This window comes from Adiantum capillus-veneris, chromosome 1 (genome assembly GCF_014529385.1).
Source record: "Adiantum capillus-veneris isolate H3 chromosome 1, ASM1452938v2, whole genome shotgun sequence".
In the NCBI taxonomy this organism is placed as follows: domain Eukaryota; kingdom Viridiplantae; phylum Streptophyta; class Polypodiopsida; order Polypodiales; family Pteridaceae; genus Adiantum; species Adiantum capillus-veneris.
Genome location: NC_140931.1, coordinates 83,558,263 through 83,574,126, shown reverse-complemented (window position 1 = coordinate 83,574,126; position 15,864 = coordinate 83,558,263). Strand labels below are relative to the sequence as shown.

The window sequence follows — 15,864 nt, the reverse complement described above, 5'->3', positions numbered from 1 at the left end:
TCCACAAAGCAACAATAGAGCTGTCTCCACGTGATCTCCCCTTCTCCTGCTGCTCGTACACCCTCTCTCTGCCCATCTACTCAACTGCTCCTCAAGGATAGATGCGTACAAACGTGCCAATGTGTGTCCGATCATGATAGTGCGATAGTTCCCAAGCTCCATAGGGTCCCCTGACTAGAAGATAGGTACGATCGTGAACAAACTCCAAGTATCAGGTAGGCCCTCGCACATGGCACGGTTGAGCATCACTGCTAGAAGCTCTGCAAGCAAATCTCTAGCATGTATAAAATGCTCTGCTACCAGGCCATCATGATCATATGCTCTCCTAGTCTTCATCCTGTCACTGGCTTTCTTTACCATCTTGGCGGTAAAGAAAGCACATGTGTGTGGGCATGGCTCTGGCGGATCTGGAAGAGGTGCCTGTCCCAAGACTGTAGAGAGATGATGCATACTGACCCCATACCTCCATAGAAATGATGATCGGTGGGGGGGAGTGCTCATGGAAGAGTCGCCATGCCTTGCCTGAATCCTGGCTCAAAAACAACTAATATAAATCCTGCTCTAGCCGAGCTAGAGACGCCCTCTTCTTCCGTCGTACCAAACACCGAGAATCAATCCGTGAATGCCTGTGAGTAATCACTCCTAGAAGTACCTCCCTCTAAAGTCACGCTCTGGTCTGTCTGCGCTCCTCATCATACCAACTATTTTGGATGTGCTCCCAGAACGTCGTCACTGCCCATGCTCAATGTGTGGGTATGTGTCACAAATTGATGACATGGCACTGCAACCTGGACACACACACATGGCAAAGTGATGACGTGGCTAACTGTACCGAAATCCCTGATTTGGCACTGACAGCTAACGTAGCAATACTGTACAAATTTCCTAGTTTTGCGTTGACATGCTGACGTGGCACATTCGTACAGATTTCTGCGTTTCATGCTGGCTGTTGACGTGGCAGGGCTGTACGGATTTCCGCAATTTGCATGATGCTTTTTGGCAGTTTTTCAAGACCACTTGCTTTTGGGACAATTTGCTTTTGAGTTTAACTGCTCTTGGGGCGCTGCTTTTGGGCATCCCTTGTAAGAATAAAAGAGCCCTAAGGGCCTCACTTCTTAGAGCATCTGGACGCAAAGTCTAAGAGTGGAGGACCCTACGGGAGTTGTACTTTTCTCAAAGATTAATATAAAAGAAATACCGAAAGGGGCGCCAGTCTTTGGCTCTGAGCACGGAACTACGTCCGGCCGTGTCGACCAAATTGAACTGTGATTTTAAAGTTGTGAAGTATTTTAAGTGATTCTCTCTCGAGTCGCGACAGAATCTAGACATGGGGTGTCGAAGTTTGTTACAGTGGTATCAAAGCATCAGGCGTGTGCTTTTCTCAAAGCATACAGGTCCTATCAAAGAGCGAACAGGGCACTTGGGCACTTTTGGAAATTGTCATTGAAGAATCTTCGTGCCCCAACCCCGGACTTATTAGTCACTCCCACCTTTCATACATCGCGCATCAGGCGCGCTCCAGTCTTCATCGCTTTGTCTGACAGAACATAAAGCCATTAAGAATCCCACATTACACATGGATTCTCGTGGAGAATCTGGCAGAGATAACACCTTTGGGTGGGCAAGCAAAGAACAGTGAAATCCAGCATGGGAACTGAAAAAAAGAATAAAGATTTGGGCAAAAAAAAATTTGGTAAAGTTTTCCAAATCAAAATACAAGCGTCCACTGCAGGTTGACATGGGTGTAAAAAGATTGATGAAGTACTCTAGAGACCCAAGATTTGCGAAACACCTAAAGATTACCCGATTGATTAGATTCACTCGAGATGGACTGAGGCCATTGATTCTCCTTTCAAGACGAGACGAAAGCTGAAAGGACAGACGAGTGCAGAAAAGTGGAATCTTTAGTCGCAAGAAGAGCTAGAACAGAACTATTGACCAGAAGATGAACCAAATACTGGAAAGGACACTGAAAGAGATCTTGTTGTGTTGAACATCTGGATGTTTGTGAGCAGATAACCGGAAATAGGAGCGAGGAACTCGCTTCTGTATGGATTTGGAAGCATGGAGGTGGACATCCACTCTTTTGCAACGATGTGAGCCATCTCCTTGCCTGTTTTGCAGGTGAAATCGAGGATGAGATGGTGACATCGAGAGCGACAGAAGCTCAGGAACGAATCGGATATCCTTTCGGTTCGAGATAAGAATGATGACGTTTGTTGAATGATTCTAGTGCGTCAAGATTCCCATATTAATGAGATGACTAGATGCTGTGGTGAGCGCATCAAGAGTTCCTGCGAAATGAGATGGCTACAAAGGGATCTAGGTGCATCAAGCATAGTAACAGGGAATGGCCGTTTTCAAATCTCCGTTCCCCGTTCCCATTCTAAGTTCCCGTTCCGAATCCCCGTCCCGTGTTTCAAACGTGAGTACCCATAACAGGGAATGGCATTTTGTGGCAGCTGTCGTTCCGCGTTCCCCGTTTCAATTTCCCATTCCTGGTAACTATGGCATCAAGACTTCTAGACGGATGAGATGACTAGATGATTGAAACACCGCATTCAGTATGAGCTAAGTGTGTGAATGAAGAACTTTGAAATAGGAATCTCCGAAGATGATTATTGATTTATAAAAATTAATGTTGTCTGGAAGAACTTGCTAGATGTGTGCAGATAACATGTGAAATCGATAATAACGGATGACCAATTCGGAGCAATGACACCTCCAAAATGAACCTAACAACGATAAGTATCATGAATTTTGAATGAAACTAATGGAACCTGGTATTTGTGAACAGAAAATAGGATTAAGAATGAGATGATGATGATTCTCGAGCAGTGATAGCTCCCGAGTGACCTGATAACGAATCATGACTCATGACTGATTCAATGGAATGAATGATTAAACCACTTTGTTCAATATGAACTTGGTGATGGATTGGGATCCCCAGAAATGATTCTCGCACACGACTGTGCTTGAGGCGAATGACTACTTGCACACGACAATGCTTGAGTCGAAAAATCTCTATAGACATGAGCAATATGGGATTAGTTAACCCAACATCAATCAGGTCCAGAATGGATCTAGATGTGGTTACTAAATACGTTGCTGGCAATCATGGTCTGAGATTTGGAATGAATGTTTCTGTGATTGATTGTCATGTGATGTTCTGTGATGTCATGTGCAGTGATGTGACTGTCATCTTTGTACAAGTACTAGAGGTGTCGTGTCTAGGGCATCAGTACCTTGAGTCAGTGTCTACTGAACTGGTTTATTTATGGCCTCTGGCTATTTTGCAGGCATAATCGAGGGCGATTACAATTCTTTCAAGAGGGGGGTATGTCACAAATTGATGACGTAGCATTGCAACCCGGACACACACACACGGCAAAGTGATATCATGGTTGATTGTACGGAAATCCCTGATTTGGCGCTGACAGCTAACGCGGCAGTACTGTACGGATTTTCGAGTTTTGCACTGACATGCTGACGTGACAGATTGTACGGATTTCTGCGTTTCACGCTGGCTGCTGACGTGGTAGGGCTATATAAATTTTCGCGATTTGCGCTGATGCTTTTTGACAGTTTTTCAAGACCAGTTGCTTTTGGGACAATTTGCTTTTGGGACAATTTGCTTTTGAGTTTAACTGCTTTTGGGGATCTGTTTTTGGGCATCCATTGTAAGAATAAAAGAGCCCTAAGGGCCTCACTTCTGAGAGCATCTGGACGTTGAGTTTGAGAGTGGAGGACCCTACGAGAGTTGTACTGTGCTCAAAGATTAATATAAAAGAAATACCGAAAGGGGCGCCAGTCTTTGGGGCCAATCTCTCTGGGCACGGAACTACCTCGGGCCGTGTCGACCAAACTAAACTGTGATTTTAAAGTTGTGAAGTATTTTAAGTGATTCTCTCTCATGTCGCAACAGAATCTAGACATGGGGTGTCCAAGTTTGTTACAGTATGCTTCTGCTGCTGCATCCTATGGTGTCTCTGTCAATATATAAGTGAGCTCCCCTAAAGGTCTCCCCGGATCCTCTATGCATAAGCGTCTGTAAATACCATCTATGTAGACAGAATCAATCTCTGAAGTAAAAGTGTATCGGGTATGCGTAGGTGTCTGCGCTAGTCGAGTTGTGCTGAATTGAAATGAGACGGTGAACGTGGGGAGAGCATGATCTACTGCTACCCCAATAGGCCTCGGCCCAACTATGAAGTCTTGAATAGAGGGTATAAAACTAGGCTGAGCCAAAACATAATCCACTTCCCCATGTCTATGAGGAAAACAAGTGAACCCACTCGACCCTGGAAATCTTTGGAGGCCATTCAAGATGGCCAATCCATGTGCACTCCCCAAATTTGTCAGATACCCCCCATATCCAGTGTGCTCTTCGTCCTACGAACACCTGGCCAATCCCATATCATTGACATCCAATTCTCTCAACATTTCCTCTGAGGTATCGTAAAAAGCTATATGAGACTGACCCGTCCTGGCATTGAAGTCTCCCACATCTCCATCCCTAGAAAACTCCCATATGTCCTCATCCAATATTATGTAGGGTTGGGCGATGCATAATGAGATGTGATGGAGGCAATATAGCATATTGCAATGTAGAGTGGCCTCCCTATCTCCGCTTTCACTCTGACCCACATATATCTGGCTTGCTCATCCCTCCGAACAATACGAATGAGGGGTTGCAGCTCCTCCCTGAATAGGACTCCCACACCTCCTAACCCCCGTCCTCTATCCGTTGATCTCACTTCCTGCCTACAAGTAGTCTCCCAATGGTATCCCGACACTTTAGGTAATGTGCCGCCAGGAGTCTGATGCGTTTCCGAGCAAAAAATAATGTCTCTTCCCTTAGAGCTATCCTCAAACGCACCTACATCTAGCTTCATTGATCCACAAGAGGCCGAACTTGACTTATGGGATACATCCAATTCCATTACATTCCACTTTGGGAATCTATGAGTGTCACCTGACACATCCCAACCCTATGTGTCCATGGACAAGCTACACCACAGCAAGGTTCCCGTCAGTTCAGTCAAGTCTAGATTAGCAGTGATCTGGCACTTTTGTGAGTATTCGTAGACCGTGCATGCCCAGTCACTTAGCATAGATGCATATCCTCCGGTTGCACACAGCACGATCATCGGAATTCCCATCAGAATCCATTAGCATCATTTAGGGGAATTTTCGAGTACATTTAGCCTATTTTCCTATTTATTGGTATTTTCACTTATTGAATTTAAGTGACTTTCCAACAAAAGTAGGTAGGGCAATTTTGCTAAGTTAATATATAAGCAAACCCAAGTTAGCACTTTCTGGCAGAAGAGGCAGCAAGAGCTTCCCGCTCAACAGGCAACTTCTCAACAGTACCCCCCTTACAAGCAGCCCTACTTTTGGCTGTTTTTGGTCGCTAGCAAATCAGCCCATGTAAGGATTCTAGTCGCTAATCCTTAATTAAGTACTTAAACTCATGATTAAGACTTAAGAAAGTGAAACTGAACTTAGAACAAGACTTAGAAGACTCTGTGTTTGATTGATTGAAAGTGTGATACAAGGGCTCCTTTTATAGAAATTGAATAGTCATCAGTGAAGAGGCATGTCTCTTTGTAAAGAGACATGACTTTAGGCGAAAAGACACATCCTTTCGACGAAGAGCTGCAACCATTGGGTGAAGAGTCGCATCCGTACGGTGAAGGGGTGTGACCAGTCGTCGAAGGAGTGTGGCTTTTGGCGAAGAGGTATGTCTTTTGGGCGAAGGGGTGTGACCATTCGAGAACAGGAGTCCTCCTGGGTTAGTCACACTTCGCATCTGCATCTGTAATGAATCAAGAAGAGTGTAACAAGTCACAATCGTGACATTCCCTCCCATTTATATTAAAACCCCGTGTTCAGATGAAAGTCTTCCGCTTTTCAAAGAATTCTTGAAGGAGGTTTGAGTACTGCTGCATATCTTCATCCGTCTGCCAAGTTGAGTCTGACTCATCAAGATCCATCCACTTGACAAGAAATTCTGTTGTGATCTTTCGTCTTGTTTCTTTTTGTCTTACATCGAGAATCTTTTCTGGAACAAGAATTATGTGTTCATCTTCAATTTCTGGCAAATAAGAAGATAAGTCTGGAATTGGCGAATCTCCTTGTATGTATTGTTTGAGCCAAGAAATGTGGAAAGTTGGATGAAGTTTTCCCCATGAGAGTAGAAGTTCCAACTTGTAACTGACAACTGAGTACTTCTTGATTATTTTGAAAGGTCCATAGAAGCGAGGGCGCAACTTTGGAAAGACCGATTTCACAGTTTTGTAGCGATGAGGTGCTACATATAATAAAACCAAATCTCCCTCTTGGAAATCTGCATGTCGTCGAAGCTTATTGGCTTGTTTCTGGTACTTTTGTTGGACATGAACCAACTTGTCACGTACTTGAATAAGTACATCTTGCATTTCTTGAACCAACTGATCTGCTAGAGCTACTTTGTGTTGAAGAACAAAGTTTGTCGGTATAAGAGGAGTATGCCCATAAGCTGCTTGGAATGGAGTCATGCCAGTTATTGAATGGATAGAGTTATTATATGCGAACTCTACAAGTGGCAAATACTCTTCCCATGATCCCAATCGAATTTGTATGTAATGTCGAAGCATTTCTTCCAAAATTTGATTCACTCTTTCTGTCTGTCCATCAGTTTTAGGATGGTATGCTGAGCTGAATAACAAATTTGTACCAAGGGATTTGAAAAGTGATGTCCAAAACTGCCCTGTGAATTTTGGATCTCTGTCTGAAACAATAGACTTTGGTAATCCATGTAATCTGAAAATGTGTTGCACAAACAATTGCGCAACGCATGGTGCCGAGGCAGCTTTCTTGCAAGGAATAAAGTGTGCCATCTTTGAAAACCGATCCACCACTACAAGAATCTGTGCATTGACTTTTTGAGAATGAGGCAATGTCGTGATAAAATCCATGCTGACACTTTCCCATCTTTCTTGAGGTACGGGCAAAGGATGAAGTAACCCTTGAGGAAGTTGTGGAGAAGCCTTCATTGTTTGACAAGAATGACAAGCTTTGACAAACTTGATAACATCTTGTTGCATTTGTGGCCAAAAATATGTTGCAGATAACAATCTGTATGTCTTGATGATTCCTGGATGAGCAGCAAAAGGGACTTCATGATGTTCTTGGATCAAAATTTTCCGCAATGGTGTATTGTGTGGAACACAAATGCGATCAATGTAATACAGCAAGTCATTGACAATGGTGTAAGCTGCAAACATATTCATCTCTGCAGGAGTCGGATTAGAGGATTTAAGATCTTGAAATGCATCCCCAAAATCTCGATCTGTCAAATACTCATGCTTAAAACAAGCAGGTATTTCCATCTGTACACCGGAAATGGCAAAGTTAATAGCTCGAGGAAGACGGCTTAAGGCATCTGCAACTGCATTTGCAAGGCCTGGCACGTATTGAATAATCATATGAAAATTTGCCAAGAACCCAACCCATCGTCCTTGACGAGGATTCATCACAGGTTGAGTAAAAATGTATGTCAATGACTGATGATCTGTCTGCACCATGGAATCTGCGCCAAGAAGATAGTGTTTCCAAGTGCGGTAAGCATGAACAATGACTAAAAATTCCTTGTCATAAACTGGGTATCTCATTTGTATGGCTGAAAATTTGCTACTGTCAAAAGCAATGACACGCTCATTCTGCATAAGAACACCTCCAGAAGCACGATCTGACGCATCGGTCATGACCTGAAAAGGTTGAGTAGGATCTGCAATAGCCAAAACTGGAGTTGTCGTCAAGGCATGCTTAAGGGCTTTAAATGACTGTTCTGCTTCTTCACTCCATTGAATTCTATCATGCTTGGTAAGCTCAGTCAAAGGAGCTGCAATGTCGGAGAATTTGTGGACCTTGGTATGATAGAAGTTTGCAAGTCCCAAAAAGGAGCACATATCTGAGATGGTGAGCGGTAAAGGCCAATCCACTATGACTTATATTTTCTTGGGATCGACTGCAACGCCACTGGCAGAAATAATGTGACCAAGGTATTCCACCTGATTCTTGAAGAAATCACTTTTCTTCTTATTGATGTATAGCACATTGGTTCGCAAAACTTGGAAGACAAGCTTCAAATGTTCCTTGTGATCAGCCATCGTTCGACTGAAAACTAAAATGTCATCCAAATACACGATCACGAACTTGTCCAAGTATGGTCCGAATATTTCCTTCATCAGCGTCATGAAAGAGACCGGGGCATTGGTTAACCCGAATGGTAATACCAGATATTCATAGTAACCATACTTTGTGCGAAAAGTTGTCTTATACTCGTCACCAATACGAATGCGAATTTGGTGATACCCTGATTTTAGATCAATTTTGGAGTAGATCTTTGCTTCCAGTAACTGATCAAATAACTCGTCAATGCGAGGTAGGGGAAACTTGTTTTTGATCGTCAACTTATTCAAAGCACGATAGTCGATGCAAAGACGCATAGATCCATCCTTCTTTTTGACCAACAGAACAGGAGCTCCAAAGGGACTTTTGCTTGGGCGAATATGACCCTTATCCAACAAATCTTCTAGTTGTCGCTGTATCTATTGAGACTCTGAGTATGAAACTCGATAAGGGGCTCGAATTGGTGGAGGTTGGCCGGGGATCAAATCAATGGGATGATCCACGGGACGCCGAGGAGGCAAAGTTGTTGGTAGCTCGTCGGGAAACAAGTCCAAATGTGGTTGAAAGAAGGGTTGCTGCAAATAGGCAATATTTGAGGAGGATTTAACTTCTGCTTCTTCTGCACCGGGTTTAACATCTCTTAACATGATTAAGGCTGTAGCACAATCACGTTTTCGAACCAGCCGTTTGACTTGTAAAGCAGAAAACAATATAATGGGTTTGGCACTGGAAAGACCACGAAGCTCTATTTCCTGTTGCTTGTGAAAGAGCCGAATTGAGTGATCTCTGAAACTGATTATTGGATCATACTGAAATAACCAAGATTGGCCAAGGATCAAGTCGTAATGTGACAAGGGCATAACTGAAAAACCAAGCTGATCTTGGTAATCCTGTATCTAAAAATCCAGCTTTTCAATCCTTTTGTTGCACTCGAGGAAGGAACCATCAGCAAGTTCTACTTGGTAAGCTGCCTCACTAGGTTGAGTTTGAAGGCGCAGTTTAGTAATCAAAGATGTGCTGACGAAATTAGTAGAACAACCACTGTCTACAAGAACGTTGATTGGCTGCTTGCCAACAAAGCCAAGGAGGCTGAGAACCTGATTCGAAAGATCCACTGGAGCAGTAACGTGATTCCGAGCATTCATCATTAAGGCACTTACAACCTTGGAAACTCGAACACAACGTGCTGCCTGTTTGCCTTTGTCTGGGACAGGAGGTTGGCTGTGGATAGGTTATGCAATTGTGGTCTCCATGTGAGAATTCTGGCGAGGATTTGAAGGATTTGGCTTCTCGGGGCATTCATACCATCTGTGATCTCCATGACAAATTGTACATAATCCTGTACGGTTGGAGTTGGAGGTTGAAGGAGCTGATGAAGAGGATTGCTGTCCAGAGGACGTATTTCGCCGAAAATCACGACGACCATTCCTTCTATGATTGGGACGATTGTTTCGTCGATTCTGATTATTTGCCGAAGAGGAGGCTCTGGAAGTGGCTGCTTGTCCAGAAGATTGGGGTCGGAAAGAAGTTTGTCCAACAGAGTATTGTCTCGAAGAGTGAGCTCCTGAGAAAGAACGCTGATTCTGACCACCTTGTCCTTGGTAATTACGTTGTGAAGAGCTTGCAGAATTGGAAACTCGATCACCAGGAAGGAAACTTCTGAGTGGGCGCCGATTGTCACCAAGACGCTCAACATAAGCGATTGCAGCATCCAGTGTGGCAGGGTTAAATTTATGGACATCATCTCGCAGGGAAGGCTCAAGTCCGTCAACAAAACTGTGGAGTTTGTCGGAAGGGCTGAGAGTCTTTATCTCAAGAGTTAATTTCTGAAACTCTGAGATGTACGCAGCCAAGGAACCAGCTTGGCTCAGGCAGCGGAGAGAAGACCGGGCGTGGAAATCGGCATTAGCAAGCTCAAAAGCCTTGCAAAGAACGCGTCAGAATTTGTCCCAAGTAGCGGTGATATTTCCATCTTTGATGCGGCGACGCCACCAAAAGAATACAGTATCCTTTAGTAGAGAGCTAGCCAAAGCAACTTTCTTGCTTTCAATGAGATCAATATTTGCAAAGTAAACCTCCAGTTTGAAAAGCCAATCGTCCAGCACGCGCTTATCGCGGCGACCGTTGTATGGCTCGGGCAACTTTGCATCTATCTTCTTTTTTTGTGCTGTGTTTATTATCTTAAAAAGATATTTCGATTCTGGATTGTCTACCTCCGGTCCCGGAGCGTCGACTTACTCAGGAACTGACTCTGCTACCGAAGAAACTGAATGGGTAGCTGGCTGCATCCTCGAAGAAGAAAAGGCCTGCAGGACATCCAAACGTGCGGTCATCGATGCAAGACCGGTGGAGAGGGCCTCCTGGAGGACGGACATCTGTTCTCTGAAGATGGCAATCGGATCGTCTGGTGCAGCACTGCCTGTCTCTGACATTCTGACGGCTCAAAGGGAATATCTCGAAGAAGCTGGAGAGGTGTGGTTGCCGTAAAAGGGTGAAGCTGCTGCTGATGCTGCGTCCCACTCCTCTAAGAAATCTGGTCCAAGATCCGAATCCTCGATATCTTCCACCTCGTCGATAGGAGGTGTGTCGTCTGGCGTCAAAGGCGTGTAGTTCGGAAGCTGTAACTCGCTGTGAACCCGAACTAAAGGCTGTTGGGAAATGATGTCGTTTACTGAATCCACGCGACACTCCACCAGAGAATAGGCCAAGTGGGGGTACCGGCTCAATATGTGCTCGTAGTGTGGCAAATGAAGAGGCTCGCATGTAACGATGATATGCCACACCACCCAGCCCTGTGAGCGCGAGGCATGCCGATGAGTGACATAAACCAGGTAATTTTGGGGCAACACTGCGGGCTGTCATGCAGGTACAGGAGCAGGCTCGGGTGCCGGAATGAAGTCGGGAACCTGTCTTTCCTCTGGAACTGGAAATGGAGATGGGGAATCCGAAATGAGAATGACTTCCGGTTCGAATGCGGGTTCCGGTTCGGGTACGGGTTCTGCTTCGGGGATATCTGGTGTAATTATCACTTCGGGAGCCGGAGGAGGATTTTCTGGCAATATTTTTTCGAGTACCTCGACTATGTACGAGAGAAAATTGACGGGAACGTCGAGGGCAGCATATTGTATGTTGAGCACGTTTCTCTCATGGATGAGCACGAATGTATGCGGATTGTTCATGAAAAGCAGCAAAGTTCATATGTCAAAAAGTCACATTCCATGTCTCTTCCTTGGCATGACACAGTTTCCGAACGAGCACATGATAGTACGAGCACCAAACATGGGCATTTCCATTGTGATTTGCCACCGTTGATTTATTTTGATCAAACAAAAAAGATTCGATCGCATTGTTTGCATGTGTTTGATAAACGGTTGGTCACTCCGTCTATTTGCTCATCTACATTGCATACACAGTCTTCAGAGAAGACAAGATTTTTTTCCTTCACTTTACATCAAATAGGTATGTTCATAGTTTTGTGTTGGAGATGGTTTCAGGAATTTTCAGCCATGGAGATTCTTGAAGATGAAAGAAGCAGGACTCTAGACGAAGTTGAAGCAAGAAAGGAGATTCAAAAGACTTTGTGTCGCTTTCGGTGCGGCCCAAAGAAGCAAGCGTTGCAGACCTTTATGAAGTTCAAGTACCGCACGACCCACACATCAGAGTGAGCCGGCGAAGAGTCCCTTCCAGGATTCCGGATACTGTTGGCGATCTCCCTCGACGCCATACAGTTCGGTACCAGTACCTCACTTTGAAAAGGAGGGGATGTCACATGACACATCCCAACCCTATGTATCCGTGGACAAGCTACACCACAGCAGGGTTCCCGTCAGTTCAGTCAAGTCTAGATTAGCAATGATCTGGCACTTTTGTAAGTCTATTCGTAGACCGTGCATGCCCAGTCACTTAGCATAGATGCATATCCTCCGGTTGCACACAGCATGATCATCGGAATTCCCATCAGAATCCATTAGCATCAGTTAGGGGAATTTTCGAGTGCATTTAGCCTATTTTCCTATTTATTGGTATTTTCACTTATTATTTTTAAGTGACTTTCCAACAAAAGTAGGTAGGGCAATTTTGCTAAGTTAATATATAAGCAAACCCAAGTTAGCACTTTCTGGCAAAAGAGGCAGTAGGAGCTTCCCGCTCAACACGCAACTTCTCAGCAGTACCCCCCCTACAAGCAGCCCTACTTCTGGCTGTTTTTGGTCGCTAGCAAATCAGCCCAGGCCAGCGTTTTTGGCACAAGAACCAGCGGTTTTGGCAGCAGATTTCCAGCCATTTAAAACGCAGCTTTGACATCAGCAAACCCAGCGTTTTTACCATAGCATTTCAGCAAGACATCAGCAAACACTAACGCTAGGGAAAACCAGCAAGACCTCAGCAGTTAGTAGCGTTTTTGGCAAGGAAAGGACTGCAGCAACCAGCGTTTTTCAGCCCTCAATCAACAGTAGAAACTCAGCCCCAAAAAGGTACAGATCTTCAGCGTTTTACTCTCAACGTGACCCTCGAACCAAACAATCATTTTCAACCATGAAAACAGCCCGAATTCAGCCCTAGAAGATCACAGATTTCAGCCATAGCCGTCGTCATCACCGTCGTCGTCATCGGCATAGTCCCATTGCATCAGTCCATTGCATACGCATTGTACACCTTTGTGCAATCAAAGTAGACCACTCTCACCGACGAGAGTGGGACCTTCGGAGGAGGGTTTTACAACCTCTCGGGTGTCATATCTCTTCTCTCTCCTTCTCTCAGTCTCATTCACTTGCACGCACAATATCCACTCACTTTGTTCATGACCACAGCACTCTACAAGACGGAAAGCTCTCTCTTTCCCTAAGAACTAAAAGGAACCTTGAGCAATAAAGATCACTAATCTTGAGAAAAATACAACATTCATTCCGTTGCACCTTACAATGAGTGGCACAAAAGGACAACACAAATCCATTCAAATGGAATGAGTTACATTTGCAACAGTGTCAAAATCTAGGATGTCAAGTATCCACTTTCCATGTTCCTTGCTTCTCTGATTTTAGCTACTCCGATCAAATTACAATTTAATTCAAGTGGTGGGAGCTTATCAACAATTCACACTGAAGCTTGAAATAGCTCAGGCTAACCACCAAAGTATCCCAACTTTGCCTGCTTACCTTCGATTTCAAGCATGGGATCACCAAGATCACAAAAGGGACAACTTGGTTAAACCTTATCTAATATTGTATATCTCTATGATGTAATCCTGTTGATCCAAATCTTACTCGACCGAATTTTGCGATGTCTCCTTAAACGAGCCTCCTTGACCTAAATTGTTGCCAATACCTTTGTTGTCGTTTGTTCATTGTCAACATAGTCCACAGCCTACTCTTGTACCATCGGTCCCTCCGACTTTCTAATTTATCTTCATTGTGTTTGAAGCTCCACAATCTTGTTATCTCTACTGGTTAAGTCAGCTTTAGAAGGAAATTATTATCGACCAGCCTAGCATAAACTTTCAGAAATTCGGTTCAGCCATTCATGCCGCTTTGTCTTCTCAACTCCTAAGAAAATTTGAATGGTTGGTGTGTTTACAGCATTCCTAGGGCTCAAACCTCATCGTTGGCTATTGGAAGTATAAAACGCACTCTGGCATATCCTCTCTTTGGTGGTAATGAAAAACCACTTTCAGGAATATCTGGTTGGAGTACTCATTTTTGGAACTTGTAAATGTAAATCCTTTCATGGGCAATGTAGACACTATAGACACTCAGAAGGGACACATGTCCAATAGTTTTGGTCTTTCCGACATTCTCGGATTTTCTTTGTACATCCTACTTGATGCCTGCATGTGTGATTCCCTTCTCACAGATTTGGTACATGGATCTAGCTGTTCAGAGTTATACCACATAAATGAACAAATGCTTTCATTTTCTTTACACGAATTCCACAATTAGCCTTATGGTCCATTGGGAATCTTAGGAATGATATCATGTTGCTTCAAACTCCACGGCATCCTTTTTTTGCATCTTTGTGGCATCTCTCATACAAACATAGTGCTGAGATACCTCTGCACACATTTGAGACGTTCTTTGATTGTTTATAGCTGCATGCCATATCTACCGTGTCAGAGTATTAAGTAATGGGCTACTCATTGTGGGTTTTCCCTCCCCTTGAGGTTCATACAGAAAACAAGTTTGTGGGTTTTCCCTCACTTGAGCTTTCCCACTTGTAATATACAGTCTAACCTTTTGCAAAGAGAGAGAGAGAGAGAGAGAGAGAGAGAGAGAGACTCCTTTCGAGACACTTGGGGCCAAATTTGCGCGCATGTATCTCACCTTCAAGTCCCTTGTACAGAAAATCCGTCACAACGATATAGAGATTGGGCTCTCATAACTTCCAATGCCAACTGGTGGACGTGTAAAACCGCCGATTTCTACTCCATGCTTCTTCCTCCTTCGGAAATCCAGAGTAAATGTAATCGCATGTGGGGTCTGCAGAGACCTACTAAATGGTGGCTCAACAGATTGTTTCAGAATTGGTCGCTAACCTACCCTTTACGGCATAAAGTATTCTTATGGAGGATCTTGACTGGAGCCCTACCCATAGGGGAAGCACTCAAACGCAAAAACTTTGGCACTGGCCTTTGCCCGCGCTATGGGAAACTAGAAACGATGCGGCACATGCTATGGAATTGCCCCCGGGTGCATCAATGGTGGACTAGTCTACAGGACCTTTGGAATAATGCTTGGCAAATTAAGGTCACTAAATACCACCTTACATTTGGCACGATCCAGGTTGCTGATCAAGCTTTAACGGTTATTCTTTTGTCGATGCGCACATGGATGCTCACCTTCATATGGTCAATCCGCAATGTTGTTCTGTTTGACAAGAAGACGTACGGCTCACAACTACCTTGGCCCCTTCTTAAACAATGTATCTATGAGGATCTTGTAGCTGCTCAGAAGCATCATGACCCTGATTATGTCAGGATCATGCATAATCTGTGATTGTATACAAAATGTAATATAAAGATGCTTTCCACACAGAGAGAGAGAGAGAGAGAGAGAGAGAGAGACCTGTTGCGGCCAGCTAAGAAGAGCTTGAGATCGGGGCAGAGCCTGGAGAGGGCAAGGGCCGTGGAGCCACCCACGCGGCCAGTGGCGCCCAGGATTAAGACTTTTGCGTTGGATGGATGGGCAGAGGCAGCGGCGCAAATGGGTGAAGACAGGCGCCTGCATTGAGGCGGCGTTAAGAACTTGGGCGAGAGCAGGGCATGCAGTTCGTGCACCTGCTGTTGCAAAGGTGAAGATGACATTGTTGGCGAGAAGCTCGCAACCCGCCACCCCTCGGCTTCCTACTGCTCTTCACTTTCAAATTCAGTTCCAGGTGGCTGTCTCCCGGCCGATCAATCAATGACTAGGCCTATCCTGATTCCTCACACAATGGTGCCCACGGGGTCTTTAATGAAGACCCCCTCATGGGATCAACAGCGACCACCTACACGCCGGAGATGCGAGATGTGCATTCGAATTTACTGTTTTGGATTACATCAGGAGTCCTTTTTCTTTTTTTTTTTAGCAAAACTCACAATTGTGAGTGAATTATATTGAGCAGCCCAAAAAATTACAAGGTCTTGTCATACTCATGTTAAGCCATGACAACATCCAAGGATCATAATTACATCGGCTATCAAGGCAACCACCCCTA

The 15,864-nt window shown here is 44.5% G+C and overlaps 1 protein-coding gene across 7 annotated transcripts in view; it reads right to left on the bottom strand.

Annotated features, from left to right (window-relative positions):
• The window catches only part of LOC147465082 (Saccharopine dehydrogenase), a 115,915-nt gene extending 100,342 nt beyond the window's left edge, over nucleotides 1-15,573 (bottom strand). For 2 of the 7 annotated variants that reach the window (XM_086517982.1, XM_086517974.1), the window contains exon 1: nucleotides 15,234-15,567. In XM_086517982.1, the coding sequence (XP_086374108.1) occupies nucleotides 15,234-15,472 (239 nt within the window). In that variant the 5' untranslated portion in view covers nucleotides 15,473-15,567. Of the gene's footprint in view, nucleotides 1-15,233 lie in introns of all 7 variants that reach the window. The other 5 variants (XM_086517952.1, XM_086517969.1, XM_086517992.1 and 2 more) reach the window with 4 other exon arrangements.
• Nucleotides 15,574-15,864: the final 291 nt, after the last annotated feature.